The sequence below is a fragment of the Anopheles ziemanni genome, chromosome 2, assembly GCF_943734765.1.
Source record: "Anopheles ziemanni chromosome 2, idAnoZiCoDA_A2_x.2, whole genome shotgun sequence".
Classification (NCBI taxonomy): Eukaryota; Metazoa; Arthropoda; class Insecta; order Diptera; family Culicidae; genus Anopheles; species Anopheles ziemanni.
The window spans coordinates 74,311,611-74,329,099 of NC_080705.1; the positions used below are offsets into that span (position 1 = coordinate 74,311,611).

At 45.6% G+C, this 17,489-nt stretch overlaps 1 protein-coding gene across 1 annotated transcript in view; it reads left to right on the forward strand.

Annotated features, from left to right (window-relative positions):
• Positions 1 to 10,743: 10,743 nt before the first annotated feature.
• Positions 10,744 to 17,489, forward strand: part of LOC131294315 (uncharacterized) — a 50,366-nt gene continuing 43,620 nt past the window's right edge. The window contains 3 exon segments of the mRNA XM_058322362.1: positions 10,744 to 10,891; positions 10,946 to 11,746; positions 13,179 to 13,370. Coding sequence (XP_058178345.1) covers positions 10,744 to 10,891; positions 10,946 to 11,746; positions 13,179 to 13,370 — 1,141 coding nt within the window.

The window sequence follows — 17,489 nt, forward strand, 5'->3', positions numbered from 1 at the left end:
GCAAAACGCTTCAAACTCTCAGAATATCCAGGCAATTTTTTATCGGCAAATTAAATAGAGTATAGTAATCATTCGAAGCCTCATCATAAATCCACCGACGAACGGTATCAGTCACACTCGGCGTTGGATGGGAGAAAATGAACCGTAGGCAAACAGACCACGCTCGAAAGGACAAACTTTTCTCCGGCAATGGTGAAACCATCGCTGTCTACCGGCCGCCTCCCGTGGGAGACTCCCCAATACTTCCATGTGCAAAAGTCTGACAAACTTAATCATGTCACCAGGAACTTGCGGCAAATATTCGGAAAACTATGGCTCTCAGCGAACGTTTTCCCCGATGAGGATCGCCGTGCGAAGAAGTTCGCAAAGGTCACCGACGGCGTCGTTGGTTTCATTTTAAAATTTGTATTTTATCTACGTTCCCATTGCCATTTTCTTCCAAGAAAAGCGCAAGCAGAACTTTAAGCACTCTGTAGTCTATCTACATTTTTTTTCTCGATTCATATTTCTCGATTCTTACCTTGCTGTGTGTTCCGTTCAAAATCAATATCTCTTGGTAGGAAAGCGGAGAACGTCGATCGGGGTTCCAATTCGGTGTCTATTCGATTGTCCACTTTGTACAAATAATATCGCAAGCGAGCGCAACGGAAAAGTCGTTCAGTTTTAGTAACACGATACGGGAAAGGAAATAGCGTAATCGATTTATGTTTGATGAAAATTTAAAAAATCATTTCAAGTTCGCATTGGAGAACTCAAAAAAAAACAGAAAATAAGGGAAAGCAACAACTTCCTCACCGGACCAGTTCGGTAATGAAATTGAACCATTAGCGAAAGCCACCGAAACTCCATTATCGGTCGTTATGCGTTCCAAATTTGCTTTTGTCGCGCGGTGTTTTAAACGCGAGACCGGGGGAGAATGATGGCTTCTTTTGGGCGTGGAACTCCAGCCTCCAAGGACTACTCCGGCAGTGCCGGAAGTACGCTATGCTGAGCCTTACTTAATACCGAACCCACTCCATGAACCGACGTAAGTGAGCGCACGTCGGGAACGTGGGGGTTGATATTAATTAGCACCGACAAATGAGGATTAACGGCAGATTTTATTTCAGCATAAAACCCGCGCACGCTCCATGGTGTGTGTGTAATGCGTGGGGCCAGTTGGGCAGGCGAGGCCGAGGCCGATTTCATTTCATAGCCACGGCGCGTACAAGAGCGTACGCTTATAAATATAGAATGATGTCCTCCGGCATTGCTTATCGGCATGCTTATGGTCGAACTGTGGTTTACTTTGTCGCATAAACCAACCCCTTCCTGCCCACCGTCTTGGCGTGCTGCACATTTCAATGTTTTTTACACACGTCATCATATGCGGAATGTGTACATTTTAACTGGCCTATCTCTACAACACGCTCAGGTATGCCACGCACTCTTGCCTCGGTTGGCTTCTTTAAAGAGTATTTGCCCAAGTTCAACGCCGAAATCATTCCTGTCGGGCATCGAGCCGGAGCACATCCCTTTTGATTTAATTCACCACTTTGATGTTTCGAATTAGTTTCAACCTTGGGTTTACAGCACAAGATGCTGTTGGGCCGACGGTTTCACCCAAGAAGCCAGAAAAAGGGGTGGAACGCGGGCAGTATACATGCCGCTGACTTTATTAGCTTCGTTCTGGGCCGTTTCGGAAGAAAGGTGAAAGAACGTTTCTGCCTCATAGAAATGTGCGGCAAATTGAAGTTTATTTGGACCCACGCTGTGTTCTGCCGTTCCTTTGAAACGGTAATAAACGTGATGTAGTGACTTGATTATTGAGGCCCTTAAACGGTTGCCATAAATTAACCCGACAAGGAAAACCAGTACGTATTAAATGAAAATGTAATGGTTGGAAAACGAATGAAAAAATTGTTTATTTAAAAATGAGCGCTGGTAGCTTTTGGTAAGACCGTGGATTAATTTAATTTGTTTAAAAAAGACGCATTTTAAAATCATCGAAACTCTTAAAAAATAAACACAATCTAAAGTCGACTGATATTATTGTAACATTTTAATAGAGTAATAAGTTTAATAATCTTTTTATTTACAATCGCTTTTTTAATTGTAGAGTGATACTCTAGTTCGTACTTTATTGCTTCTTGCTTAACTATGCTTGATATACCATAGTTTAGCATCAGGTTGGTCTCAATTTCAGATCCTACAGTCTTCTTTATATTAATCCTAAATTTTAATAACATTAATAAATTGATTACAATTATTTTATTCTTTTTATGTCATGTTGAGAGTTGTTGTATATTTGTTCGCTATTGTTTTAAGCATGTACTACATGCTTCTTTAAAACAAGGTATCGGCTTTTGTGCAGCAGAATTATATTGTTTTGAAGGGTTATGTTTGTTTTTCTTAAATTACATAAAATTACATATTTACTTATTTACAAATGGCAAATAGGCTATGTATTCTTACCTATACGTTTCCAGCTTTCAATTCTTTGAAGTCACTTTTCCATTTAAATCAAACTGAGCAAAGAATACAAAAATGCTACGAGCTTGCCTCAGGAATAGAAAAGCAAAACTAACATTTGATGATGGAATCGCTTTTGGTGACACACGTGATTCTGCTGCTAGTTTCTTAATTAAATGCTGTGTTTATCCATGTTTTCTCGGTAAGGATTGAAACTCTTAACTAGATTGCATATCACTACGCAGTTGGGTCACATTAGAGAAACGGAATTGTTCAGATTCATTCATTAACTTCCGGGAGCGGGAAACACGCTCGCTTTGTGCCGAACAACTTTGTCCTGCAGTAATCCTTCCACGACAACCGGGTGGATACTTCCATTTGCTGTCTCGTTCAAAAGCGGCCGCCTCAACCAGAAGTGGGCACATAGTTAATTACAAATTACGAACACCGGTTTGACCTTCCACCAGCTCCCGAACATGCTGTTTCCTTTCTTGTAATATGACGAAACAAAAACCACTCAAACATGTTACCACCCAGCTCCAGCTTGTCACTTGGTTGCGTGATAAACATGATTGATGAAGAGCGTATACTTGTTGTACAACTAAAAACAGACGGGCACGATAACAGAATCCTACACGGACATCGGACTCATTGCTTGTATTATTGTAATTATCAACTAAAACTGCAGAGAAAATGACTCCGAAACCAATCGCTCTCTCAGAATATTTTAATTGAATCAAAATCGCAAATTTGTAAAGTAAAGCCTTTTACGAGCCTACTTTACCTTTAAAATTATTCCACTACAAAGCAAACAAGTGTTGACGATGTGTTTTAGCATTTAAAGTTTGCTTTAAGTTTAACCCAAAGAGGCACAACAAAAATGAGTAATCATTCAGATTATCAACCGGATTAAATCATTTGCACGTGATTTTGATGGATTAAAGGTAAATGGCGAAACGATCGCTTCTAGAAAATAAATTAATGTGACTAAGCGTCGAGTGTACTCACTCAAAACCGCACATTTTTCTGCGAAGATATTCCCATTGCTTTTCCCCCTTTTCTGCCGCTTGCCCTAATATAATTTGTTCCGGAAAGTGTTGAATCACTCGGAAAGGGTTTTTTTCTCACCCTGTGTTCCAAATGGACGTCACAACCATCGCTCGTCACATGGCACACGCACCGAAATGGAGCCCGTGTTTGCCATCCTCCGTTTCGCCTGCGACATTCATCTCCCGGTTCGAGGGACATGCGGACACGTTCCGCCCACACGGCATGCGGTGCGGGATCATTCACACCACCTGCTGTCAGTTTCAGAGTCCAACGCACACACACACACACGCATTACGATACCGACGGTGTGATGTGTTATTGATGGATCGCACGGACCGCATCGACAATATCGTCCGAGATATGAAATGATATGCAGATGGGGTTTGTTGAGTTATTTCTCATAACGTCGTCTCGTTCGTTCCGGGCAATCCTAACATTACCTTCCATTCCAGGGTGCCATTTTCGGGGCCGCACGCAGGTCGGAGGCCTTGGGAGATTGGCGCGGGTGGAAAAAAGGATCCTCCCGCTGGGATCAGCGTGCCCTAGCGGCACCTTTCCATCCCGTAAGCCTATCAACCCATACGTTCTACCACTTCGTGCGGGGCTTCCAAGTCGGATTTCGACTGCCGAAATGTCGCAAGGAATTTCTTTCATCTCGAGTTTATTTATTTTTGCAGCCATATTTGCGTACCGTCGCCCGGGCCGTCGGTCACATTTCACCCGAACGTGAGGTGCCTTTCCCTAATCCTCCCTGCTAGCAGTGGTCGCACGTCGAAACCGTGTGTGTTGTTTGAACAGTCGAAAACAAAATACACTCGACCCAAAGAATCGGTAGCCATCCGTAAAAGTCCGTGTGACTAAGTTCACTCGAATATCATCTTCAAAAGTTCTCGGCCTCCGTCAGTCCCTTTCGCCAGACATTCGCGATACCTGGGTGTAACACGAGACCATACTTCAAAAAACTCCCGACACTCACTCGCAGGCGGAAACAAATGGTTTTGATCCGCACACACAGTTGCACTGGAGACAAGGTAAGCAAAAATCCAACGGGGTTTAGAGTATCGCTTACCGGTGGTGGACCTCGGAGCCCAGAAAAGAAGTTTGTTCCGTTTAGGTTCACCCCATCAGAAGGAGGGTGGCGAAACAGAAGTTGAATTGAGTCAAAGAATTTCAAAACGAAAGCGTCATCCATCAGACATGCGGAACGCAAACAAAAACACGCAGTACTTGAAACTCTTACTCGAAGGCAACAGTAAAAAAGGGGGCAAGAAAGAAAAACACATCCGACCGTGTGGCGAAATAGAAAGCAGAGGTGTCCTTTGCCATAAACTTGCGGTGAAAAACGTCCACCTTAGTTTTTCTCCCCACTTTGACGTTTCTTTTCATTCTTTGCTCTCTGTCCCTCTTTCTGTCGCATTCCCTCATATTACCCCTCGTGTCATTAGATTGGCACAAAGCAAGGTACTTTTTCCTGAGAATGGTTTTGTTATTTCCCTCCTCCCGTCTGCCCCGCACCCTACTTCCCCCTTGCCGACTTCAGTTCACCATACGCACCATGTCTTGCAGGAAGGGGGGCGGGCGGGGAAACGGTGCGCCGAACGGAAGGGAAAACCCGCCCAGGTACCATGGCAACTGTCACCATAAACATTTGCTCAATATTCGAGACCACACGCCTCCTCCTCGTTCGCGCTTTCGTGCTTTCGAAGAACAAATTTTCCACCGGATCCTGGCCGCAGCCAGTGCGCGTGTGTGTGTGTGCCGCCTGGTGGAAAAGGTGGAAAAACGCACGTAGCACGCGAAACAGATATTCCGCACGCACACGTTCCGTTATCAATCTTTTCCGCCAGCGCCGATTTTGGACCTACGCTTTCACAGTTCCTCACTGGTCGGATTTTCCTGGGGGGAGGGGGGTTACTAGTGTTGGCATGGGTGCAAACTTGCAGGCGGGAAACTCCACGAGTGCAGCCACGGGCTACTTTGAATACGATTTTGTGGTGAACTGCAAATTTGTTGTCCTGCCGTATGACCACAGTTTTTCCATTATAAAGTACATTAAAACGTGCTTTTACTTGTGGTTTGAAAATAATCGCATCGAGAAAAGAGATTTTCTGAACAAGAAAACACTGAAATGGTAAACAACTTCTGTTTATGTCTATCAGGCATAAGCTCATTAAATAGACGCGATTCATTCGCTTCGTATTGCGCACAGTGAGAAATAACTCAGACAGTATTTCATCGGATGCAAGTGAAATATTCAGTTCATACATATTTTTTTCAATGTGCAGTATAAATATACATCACATATTCAAATACATTCCATATGTCTTTTGTTATAGGATATGTTCATATTGTAGGATAATTTTCAACATTCAAAATTCGTTGACCCTTATAGTTCTTCTTCTTGGCGTAACGACCTCTTGGTCATGACTGCCCGTTACGGGCTTACGAGACTTGTTTCCCTGTTGTACGTGGATAGTCAGTCCTCTCGTACATGGGAAGGTCCGGTCTCGGTTGGGATTCGAACCCACGCCGTCGAGGTGGTGAGCCCCGGCGCTCATGGGCCGATTTTCTAACCGGCGCTACCGCTCGGCTGTCGCGGACCCCCGTACGACCCTTATAGTATTCATTGCTTTAACTATTTAAACATGTACATTAAAAATTACTTACTATTTATTGATCTGGTTCTATAAGTTTAGAGAAGTAAAACCTTTAAAAAACAATTATTATTTAATAATAATTTAGTAGACTTCCCATATTTGCTGTGGCACGGAAAATCCAAACTAAATGTAACAGTTCAAAGGTTACACAATAAATTGTGTATAATCAAAGTGAGAAACTTTCATAACAAGTAGAAAATTGTCCTCTAATGATAAAGTACGTGTAAAGCAATCGAACGTCAATTCTTTTCGTCGTTTTATATCTGTCCTCTATTCGACGGACATGACTTTTCACATTGCATCGGGAGGGAAAGAACAAAAAATGAAACGAAACTAAAAACCAAGAAAGATAACAAGGAATTTTCCACGACGCTTTGCCAGCTTGAAACAATCATGAAAAACTATGTTTAAATGATGACGGCAAAGTTGGTACAACGTAAACAGTAAATATTAAATACCCTGTGCCCAGGTGGGACCTCGAACCTGGTGGGTGGGTGGGAGGACAAAAAATCCCCCGAAGGAAAAACAATTTCACTCCATTGTGTATCTGGACGAATTCCGAACCAAAACCGAGTCAGGTGCGGTACTCCTCGTGTGCAGTTGCGCTTTCCAACTGGCACATCGCGCAGCCCCAGCGGAACGCCGTCACCCCATCCGGAGCAAGGTTTTATTACTCCTTTGGATTAAGAAAGTTTTTCCTCGCAATGCCCTCGCCACGCGGAGAATTATGCCGCATTAGCAAACAAAAAAGTTTTCCCCCGGGGGAGGTTTTGCCGCGGGTGGGGGTGGAAAAACTTTCAAGCTGCGCTGGGATTAAAGTGGTTCCACCTCGCATTGCCGTGGCGCAGTTTCACGCGTGCCGCAGCACAGAACATTCCTCACAATGGGGTGGTGATGACGATGTGCGGCGGGTGGTGGGTGCGGGGATGAGGGACATCGGACCGCGGGGGATTCAAGGGTTGGATGAAAGCAATATTGAAAAACAATGTTTTATCTAGCAATATGTCCCCAAGTGAACACCTTCACCGCCGGAACATAATTTCCTCGAGTTATCACTTTCTCAGGCTCCCTTCCCCGATCCCCCTCTTAGGCTCTGGTGTTCCAACAACGATACGATCTCAGCTCCGGACAGCTCGTGTTTCTTGCCCTTGGGGACATCCAGGTGGCACCGGGCTAAAACCGACCCGCCAGAACGTCGCTCGACGATCGCCATGTCTTGCCCCGATACCCCTTGTGTATGTGCGAGAGTATGTGTATGTTTGTTTGTGTTCATGTGTCCGTGCCATTTCTCAAATCGGCCCCGTTCGCACACCGCACCGGGTGGGACACTCGTAAATTAGCATTTTTGCCAACCCCCGGCCGGCAAAAGCGAGCGGGCGGCCACGACGATCGGAACGATGGAAAGCGGAAATGTGCTAATGTTGCGTTCGTTCACTTGCATGCTAATGGAAATATTATGTACCGACCGGAAAGGGACACCCTGTGACACGCTCTCGGTGGAGCTAAGGGGCGATGGAAACGGGCTGCCCTTATGCGAAATCAAGATAAATTCTATGCCACTCAAGCTGACTTACCGAACGTCGCCCCGCGCGTCCCATCCGCACGTTCGGGTGTTGCATTTTTCGTAAAATCCTTTCTTTTAACCACCTCTCAACCGAACACCCCCCGACCGGTGGAAGTATCGCGAACAAACTCTCGTCCGCGATATGAAGTCCCGAAGCAGTGCAACTTGGCTGGTGGAAAACGCAACATGATGGCAGCAATTTGCCAACTGCTAGTTCTTGAAGAACTAGCTTTCGCTACGTCTGCTTTATGGGGAAGCCCTTGAGGGAAATTTTACCAGACTTTTCGCCAAAGACGGGAAAGTGCGGATGAGATCCGGCTTCTTCACCCACTTGTTGGAATACAATTTTCTCGGGAATCGATCGATTTCGCAATTAGCATTAGCAGTGTTCAGAACCCTCCTCAGGCAGGTTCTGTTTAGTTTGCCTACTTTTGCTATCCCTCGATATGGTAAAATCAATTCCATGGTTCAATATTAAGGTGCAGATAAATGACAGCAACTTTCATGCAACTGAAACTTTCAGTCGTCTTCATTTCAGTGGACTGAAAGTTTCCGAACGCATCGCGCGTTTACACGACTCACAACAAATTAACGCTAACTGTCAACCGGCAATGATGAGTCGGTAAACAAACTATGTAGAATTGTAAATTAGTTGTATTATTCCGTCTCTAAAATTAATAATAATACTCATTTAGTGTTTCGAATCATGGAAGTGAACTTAAATCGCATAAAACGACATTCTTTATTTCGTTCAACGATCATTTCAAATGGTTTTATACTGCTGACTCCTTCTAAATCAGGCAGTTGCACGAGCTGTCAAGCAACTTTCATTGCTGTGAAATAAATTTCTGCAACGCAAATTGTTTGTTTATACCCTTATTAGACGAGGAATTTATCTGTCATATTTTTCCAGACTTTTACTGCCAAAATAGGCTCTGGCAGGGCGTTTGACATAAAAATGATGTCCGCTCGTGTAATAACGCAAAGTTCCACAAAATGGGTTTTGCAGTTATTTGATCATTTTTATTTTTGAATTTAGCGTATTTTTCATCCTAGAGTAACAAACAAAATCCGTTGCAAACAACAAAGCAAAAAATAAACAAAAAGCCACTTATAAATTCCAGTCGAAAGAAAATCGGAATCAGGCACGACCGGTTGACAGGAATGTATCTGTCAAACGCGTTTGGCAGAAAACTTCTGGAAAAATATAACAGATACATTCCTCGTCTTATAAGGGTATTATTGCGCGTTTAGACGTGCTAAGTTGGATTTCACATTAGTGAAATGAGTGTTTGACAGTTGCTGTTAAGTGAAAGTTACAATCATTTAAAACACCTTTTACAACCTACACATTATCATAAAGGTTAAATTATATCGTTAAGAAACTCCCACATTTATTTTGGCTAAAAAAACTGATATTCAATTTAGTTTTATCAACAATCGAGCTCTTCATGTTATAACTATGTGGTGCATTCGGACGGAGAGCAACCGTTTAGACTTTCCATATGTTTTCACTAATGATTTATTGACTGCCCTGATTTATCTTACTTCGATATATGAAATAGCAGACTCAAATTGGTTGAATTTCGACTTGTTAATCACGTGCTCGTAATGAGTTATTTAATCAAATTATCAAACGCAATTTACAGCTAAACACATATTTTCCAAAACTACCAAAACTGTGATGCAATACTCTTTCCCAAGACGATGTCCCCAAGCTCCATTCCAGTTGCGTTCCAATATTGACGGAACGCATAGCATCATACACGCAATCGATAGCAGTAATAAAAAGAGCTTTACCAGATACAAAAACCAGTGCCTAATGTGCTGACACACACAAAAACCCCAACAGAAAACAAAAAAAAACGTCATAAACTCACAGTCACGTGATTGGAGCCAATATTCGTTCAGCTCGGAGGCGATCAACTGCTGACCTGAGTCGTTACCGGGCGCGTCAGTCCCGAAGAAGGTTAAACGGTTTTACGTCCTGGTGCTGTAGGTTGAAAAAAGCCCACAACATGGAAAGGGAGGATAGGTGGAAGGGGAAGTGGTGCCCCACCAAACGTTGGAATTGGCCCGGCCCAAGGCAAATAGCACACTTTGTGGGCACATCATTTAGTAAACGTTTTTATTACTAACCAATCGCACAATCAATGTTCGTGATAAATTATTCAACAACCTCCAGAGCGTATGGTGGCGACTCCGGGCATCGAGGTTGTGCGATACTTCAGCGCAAGTTCTAATGACACGCCGGAGACCTGGTGGGCCATCGAATGCGGATATAATAAGCCTCCCGAAAGGAACGACGGATTGCTAATCAATTACGAGCGCCCTGTAAGAATCTTCTGAACGACGTTACCGTTGGGGAAAGCAGGCGGGGAACACCCGGGGAAGGCAATTTATCTTAAGCGAGGAGTCGCTGACCTTACTGACGATGGTGTACCGGCTGCAGGTCACAGGCACCTGCTACCTGCAATGAGGGCACGACTCCAGGGCGTCCTCGAAACAACGTTTCTTCCATCGTTGGCCAAAAATGCGTAGCATACTAAATGATTATTGTACATTCTTTCCTCTTCTAGACCGCAGCCTCGGTACCACGAATAAGTGTAATAAAAAAAGAGCCCAAACCAGTGATAGTAGTTGTAGGGGCAAGGGAAGGAGAAGAACAAACGAATGAAAGACAAGTAAACGTAGTAGAGGAAGAATCCACGACAGAGCAGATCGTAAAGCGTCTAGCGCATTGTAGCAGTGGAGGTTAAAGGTGAAGCCGTGAAGCAACGAACACTGAACCAAGAAGCGACCGATAGATCTCCGAGAGGCTTGCAGGAAGTGTGTGTGTGTGTGTGTGTTAGTGAAGCAAAAGTCACAGACTGGTGCATAACGGAACGGTTGAACCTAGTCCCGAACTGCGCTCCGGACCCGGTCCAGTAAGGGTGCGCGGGTACAGGGGGATCACGTCGGACATCGGAAGGCACCCGGGCGCAAGCTGGAATCGGTCGCCATGCTCCGTCGGGGCCAGGAATGTACGTAATATTTCCGGCGGATGAACTCATATCGTTGACATACGGACTCGCCGTACCGAGAGTACCGCCCAGACCAACTCTGGACAACCTGCGGGAGCCTCTTGTGCCCACAGGCAGTAGGCCTTCATCCACCACCACCACCACCACCACCTCCGCACCCACCAAACACACACCCTCCAAGTCCACGTCCTCGTCCAAAGCACCGTCCAGTTCCGCCACCGCCAACAAGTCCAGTGCTGCCCAACCCGGCGGAAGCAAAAAGGCGCCTCAGAAGGACGCGTCTACGCGGCAACCAGGCAAGCCACCAACCGCGCAAACCACTCCACCGGTCGCCACCTCCAAAGGACCCGCCAGACAGCCACAGCAGGACTCGGCCGAGTCGTACGAGTTGGACGGGCCGAGCGGCACCCAGACATTGGCGGACACCAGCGAGCTGGCAGCCTTCGTCGACGATGGTGGCCCTCGGAACGGCACCTACTCCGCAGCCACCGGTACCGCCACCGTCAACGCTAGCCCGCTAGGTTCGCCGAAGGGCAGCGGGCGGGGCGGCCCGGGGCGGGAGCAGGGGCCGGGCGCCAAGTCGAAGTCGAAGCTGCAGCTCAAGCTGGGCCGGCTGCGGCCACATTCCTCGATCGACCAGTGCGAGACGGCGTCGCGGGTCCGCGAGGACCAGCACATCCACGTCTCGAACCCAGTGTTCACGCGCGACAACCTGCGCCAGCGGAACTTCGATGCGTTCTTCGAGTCCGGCGAGCAGGTGTACTCGCTGGAGGTGCGCGAGAAGCCGTCGGCCCGCACCCTACAGGATGGCACGCTCGGAGCGGGCGGTGGGTCCGATCCGGGACTCGCCGACGAGCCCGGTCTGCGACCCGCCTACGCCGCCGGCTACGACTCGGCCCGGCCCGCTTCGCTCGGCTTCTTCCGGAAGCCCAAGTCACCGCTGAGCGTACGCTCCAAGAGCGCCGAGCACGAGTTCTCCGACGTCGAGACGTCCCAGAAAGGTGACGACAGGTGCCCCTGACCAACTAGTTGTGGTTGCTATTCTATTTTCTAATTTCTGAGTGAGTTCACAGACATTCGTGCCCCCGTGACCCTCGCCCCTGCCCGTCCTACCCAGCTCCCCTCCCTTCCCAGGTCATTCGTCGCGTGCCCACTAACCACGCGCCATTCCCCTTCCCCACAAATCCATGCCACAAAACCCGCATGCCAACCCTCCACAAATCCGCTACAACCCCCAGTGGTCTCCTGTCGTGTTCTTCCGCCTCAAACTCTCAACTGCATCCTGCGAATGGCGTGTGTCTGTGCGTGCTACCTCACACGAGTGTGTTCATCAGTGTTTTTTTGCCAGTTTTGCGTGTGGGACCCCCTCCGTGTGTGCGTGTTTGTTTGCGTGTGTGTGCCACTGTCATTCCCGGCATGTTCCGGTGAGGTTCATAACCACCACCATACTACCATACCTCACGACTTCACCCGCTGCACGATGCATATAACAACGCATTCATGAACTCGCGCCGGGTCCGCTTCCGGCTCGCCTGCCGTGGTTCTGTCATCTCACCATCGCCCGCATGCATGCAGCGGCATAATGCTTCACTCTTCAAAACGCCAAACATTACCACCGCTGGACGTCTTGTTGCCTTCCGACCAGCGAACAACGATCCAACGAACATGCTTCGAACATGCTGGCCACCAATGACAAACCACAGCGAAACTCGTCCGTTCCGACATGATGGGTTTTCATTCCGGAACGGCTTCCTTTCATCCCCGAACCGAAGTTCCGAGACTCTGAACCAGCACGCAATTGCGGAACGCTAGAACGAAGCCCGCCGGACCAAGGCTGTAATGGTCAACCTGCCGTGAACTGCGTAGCTCGTAGTCATCACCATCTCCATCCCATCGGACTCCACGTGTTTTTTGAGCGAGTTTCTTTCCTTCCCACACCATCCTCCCTTTCCGTTTGGCATTTGCGTGAGCATTGTCTTTCTACTAAATCCGCTTACATTCGCTGCCGCATCGTTGCGCTGGCGACGTCGGATGCTGGCCACCATCGCCACCATCGCCACCAGGAATTTGCGGAGTGGAATTAGATTGTGATTTTATGCAAAAATATGCCTCCAAACGAGAACCGCAATAAATAGCTTAATCAACAACGACTGTGATTTTGTATTTTTTTTTTTACCGTTTCGTTTTTGAAAGTTTGCGTTTTTTTTGTCTTGCTGTATTTGAATTTCGTTTCGTTCTTACTTACGTGCCCTCTTTACCACCAGGTTCCGGCGATGTATTGATAAAACTGTTTCTTTCTTCTCTCTTTCCCTCTATTGTTTTTTTTTCGTACACGTTTCCTTGCTTTCTCGTCCTGCTGTCGCGCGAAACGACGCCCCGGAACGACCGCACCGCCCAACCTCCTCCGCCTCCGCGTGCGTCACGGAATCGCAGAATCATCAAAAAGCCATCGACATAACATATTCAGCAAGCGTGGAACGACCCCGAGCGCCGGCCCGGCGTTTCAGGGACTCGGAGGCAGCATGTCTACCTCCGGGGGCGGAGTGCTCAAGGATTTGGGTCACCCCGGCCTAAATGAGGCGCTCAAGTCGCACAACAGTGTAACGTTTAAGCTCGTCAAAACAGGTAAGCCAGTCAGCCACCCGGCCATATTGCATTGTACGCGGTCAGCCGAGTCGACGACGATTTACCTTTCCGCTTCCGCTACAAGTTGGGCATACTCTACTTTCTCCCGAGCCGGGGGGAAGGAAAAAACGATCCGGGTCTGCCCGGGTCGACCTGCCCGAAATGGCCTGTGGCTTATGACCAGAGGGAAAGGAAATGAGAATTAAGAATTCATAAGCAAAGGATATCGATTGCTCGGGGGAGAGTCGGTAGGAAAGGATCTGCTGTCGTGGAATGGAGGGTTTTTCCTCCCCGAAAAAGGGAAACTCAAGTAATACGAGTAACAAGTAGATTCATCCTTCAGGCAAGGTTACAATGGATCTTACTTGCTTAGATGCTAGGTTGAATAACAGACTATATTTTTAATGAGCCCTTGAAGGATGACGTTTGTTGAAATTTTGGTTACTTATTTCATTTGAAGAAATAACAAATGAAGCTTGTTGTTAAACGTGTTATTTGTTATTCTTCAAACACTTTTTCCTCTTGATTGTTCTTGACTATAAAACATATCTTTCCTGGAGGTTTATCCGTACAGTTTTTTGTTTCAGCTTGTTTCAATCTAGAAATACTATCTTGAAATACATTGTTAATACACAAAATCTTAATGTTAACGCCGGCCACCAGACAAAACATATTATTTGTCCTGTATTTATTTTCTCCTTTAGTTTATTTTTTTATGGAAAAAGGTTTTTTACCTTGTTATTTCGGAAGCAAGAAAAATTAACAAATCAATCAATAACTTAATCGATCGAATCCAATCGAGTATTATCGATCGCTTCTTTAAAGATGCAGTTGTATCGTCAACACTTACCTTTGCTAATCGGATAAAGGAATGTAAAATCATCACAATTTTATGCGTAGTATGATTATAATAAGTGAGGTTTTTACATATTTAGAAACCCTTTTCTGGTTTAATGATGTAAAAATCGAACACTTCACACTTTTTGTTCAATGTAGCCGATAGCCCAATACATAGATTTGGATTTATTATTTGAGGAGTGTTAGGGCTTTTAAATTCAGTCATATAATTTAATATTTAGTATTCCAAAGGGATCGTCCCCAAGCCTGGAAGAAGAGAACATATTTTTAGGACAAAACTCAACGTCACAATTCTAATTCCAAGATATTTCGGTTTGATCCACGTCATAGATTTTCATTTCCATAATGGTTTCCCTCACGGCAGTGATTATTTTAAAGTTCTTGCCTTACTTCCCCCCCTACTCTCTGTATCGAGTTTCATACTTTTTCTCGCATTCGACTCGCACGCAGTGGGAAGAGTTTCACGTGGACCAGATGGTACACCGTCCCTTCGGATCCCGGTGCCGATGAATCCATTTCATGTTTCACCAGCTGACAAGGTCGGCTTCCAGAAACACATCGGATTCTTTTCAATTACTCGCGATTGATTTATACACGGCGCAACAGCAGCCAATCGCCGTTGATGAATGGGAGTCTAGAATTTATTTTATTCGGCAGCCCGATCGCTCTCATCGTTGCTAACAGGCGTGACTGACCCAGCGCCCTAGGCAACCCTGAACCTTCCTGAGTAGTTGCATTGGGTAAGGGAAAAAGGCAACCTGGCCAGTAAAACAGCACCGAGGAATACATTCGATGGGGGGAGAAAGGAGAAGCAGCAGCAACGGTCTGCATTAGGAATGCCGGTTCCGATTGGACGGTTTCGAAACGAAATTAATATGTTGTTGTTATGTTAATCCACATTTTAGAAAGTTCAACGATGATCAATATTTTTAGAACCGCGGCAGCACGAGAGTTTATTCTTAGACGCCGATGGCAGGCAGGCCGAGGCAAGTTCGCTCGGGCGTATGGAAGCGGATCGGAATCGGTGAAGCCAAACGGTGTTGTGGCTGACTTCCCGATGTCGGTCGATGTGGGATTTTATTACACGCCCGGCCAAGCCAGTGTGTGTACGCTTCTGTCACGTTGACCGTCGTGCCATTGCAAAGCAGCGAGCGTATAAATCTTGTTTATAACGTGGAAAATGAAATCGGCGTGGCCCGCTCGCGTCTTCCCCAGCAGAGATGGATGCTGTTGTGCTTAAAGTTTCAAAAATCATCTTTTGAGTTGCCTTTAAACTAAGGAAAACAATATTACCTGCAAACAAACCATTCGGTTCCGGCCGTGGTTGTGTATTTTTCATGATCAAAAATTTGAAAACATTCCCCCTCAGCGGGCAACTGTGCCCGTATGGTTTACCTTTTTCCCGCCACCCTGCGCACATTATGTAGAAAATAAATTTTCAACTCCCCTGCCCTCTCAGTCCGCTTGGGAAACATAAAAGCGAACGGTGCATCGCAAATACGGATAAAATGGGTAAAAATAATATTGCCCACCGCTCGGTGCCGTTGTGCAGACGGTTGTGTTTTGCTGTTGCTGCTGCTGTTCGACATGTCCCGGGACAGTACTGCAGCGAACATTGCTACAAGAAATCACCGCCGAAACCACAACCGACCTCCGAACCGCCGACATCAATCCACTCGAGCCCGTTTGAAGTTTTGTCTAGCGAAACACGACAACAAACGGACGCCAGCCCGAGCCAATGAATTTCGAAGACGAATGGAAATGGGCTGCAAGCATTAACTTCCCGGCCGTTAACGGCAAAATTGAATGTGGGTTTTGTGGCAGATGAGCGGGCATCAACTTCGTTTTTTTTTTTTCTTTGGTTTTCGTTCCGGTGCCGGGTTCGGTAACTTTTCTTCGAGAAGCACGGTTTTATTTTCTGATTTAAATTATTTATTTTGTTTTGTCGTTTTTTGTTTCTTTGTTTCGTACCGTTGCTCGTGCCGCCTTTCAGCTTAATTGACTTTTCAGCAGCACCGAGTACCGAACACCGCATCATTTAATATTAATGAATCTGCCAGCGTAATGTAGTGGTAAAGATACGCTGCGCCAGTCAGCCAGTGATAGGGCATGATGAATTGCAGGCGGGAAATGGAAGAACACATTCCCAACCGCTGCACGTCGAAGTGGAAACCGCGATGGAAAAGGAGCGTTTATTGAACTATAATAATATTGCCTCACGGGAGATCCCGAAACAGGGGGGTGGGCGTGATCGAAACGGGAATTCATTTTCCTGATTGCCCATGAAAATATTAACCCTTGCGATGCGAACTCAACGTACAAATTAAGTAAATTAGGAAGGTTCACTGTTTGGTTTTTGTTAAAGTGTTACAATTTTTATTCAAAACCGATGAAATTTATCAAAAGGAAAATATTTTATTACATTTTAGCATGATTATTTGATTAATCCTATTTTGTAGTTCGTTGAAAAAATCCTATTATACAAATTACAATTACAATTGCAATTGCACAAACTTAGTAAGGTAACTTTACGTTCGCCTTCAAAACTTAACATTGCAAATCTTCTCTAAGCTTCAGTGTTTAGTGCATTATTATTTGTGGAAATAATGCTTTGTTTTGTGCCTCATTCATCATACAAAATTGAAACATTTCTTTACTAAGCTTACCAGCACACGAATATTTTTGTTTTTTACGAATACTTTGCTTTATCGATTAATCGTTGACGCTTCTGTATGACCACTTGGAGGCATAGTTTTGACGTAATAGTTTTTTTTGCAGAAGAAAAAAATATTTGAGGGTATTATGATTGGGAGCGCGGAAACGATAAACTTCTCGACGCTGGCCCATACAAAAGGTAAACAACACTTTGAAAAAAGCGAAAAAATGGCTGGGCGTCTCGACGATCCAAAACGACGCCACCTGCGTGTCGAGACGATGCGCGGATACGAAACGACGCGCGTCGTTATCGTCGAGCAGTTTCAAGCACCTCCTGGTCGATGGATCTCTATAGACCGTATGTGTCCGAAGCATATGTGGGTTCTATGGATCTTGGTATTTACCAAGAACATGATAATTCAGGATGCACTTTTCATATCAACGTTGTGTTTAGACAATTCACTTTGATTTATTTAGCCATTTAGCCATAGTATAAAACACACCAATAACTCGATCGTTTTGAAAATTGATTAAAAATCAAAGTGCTCGAAACTTGTTAAAAACTATATATTTATATACCTTGAAATACTTGTATAAATACCCAGG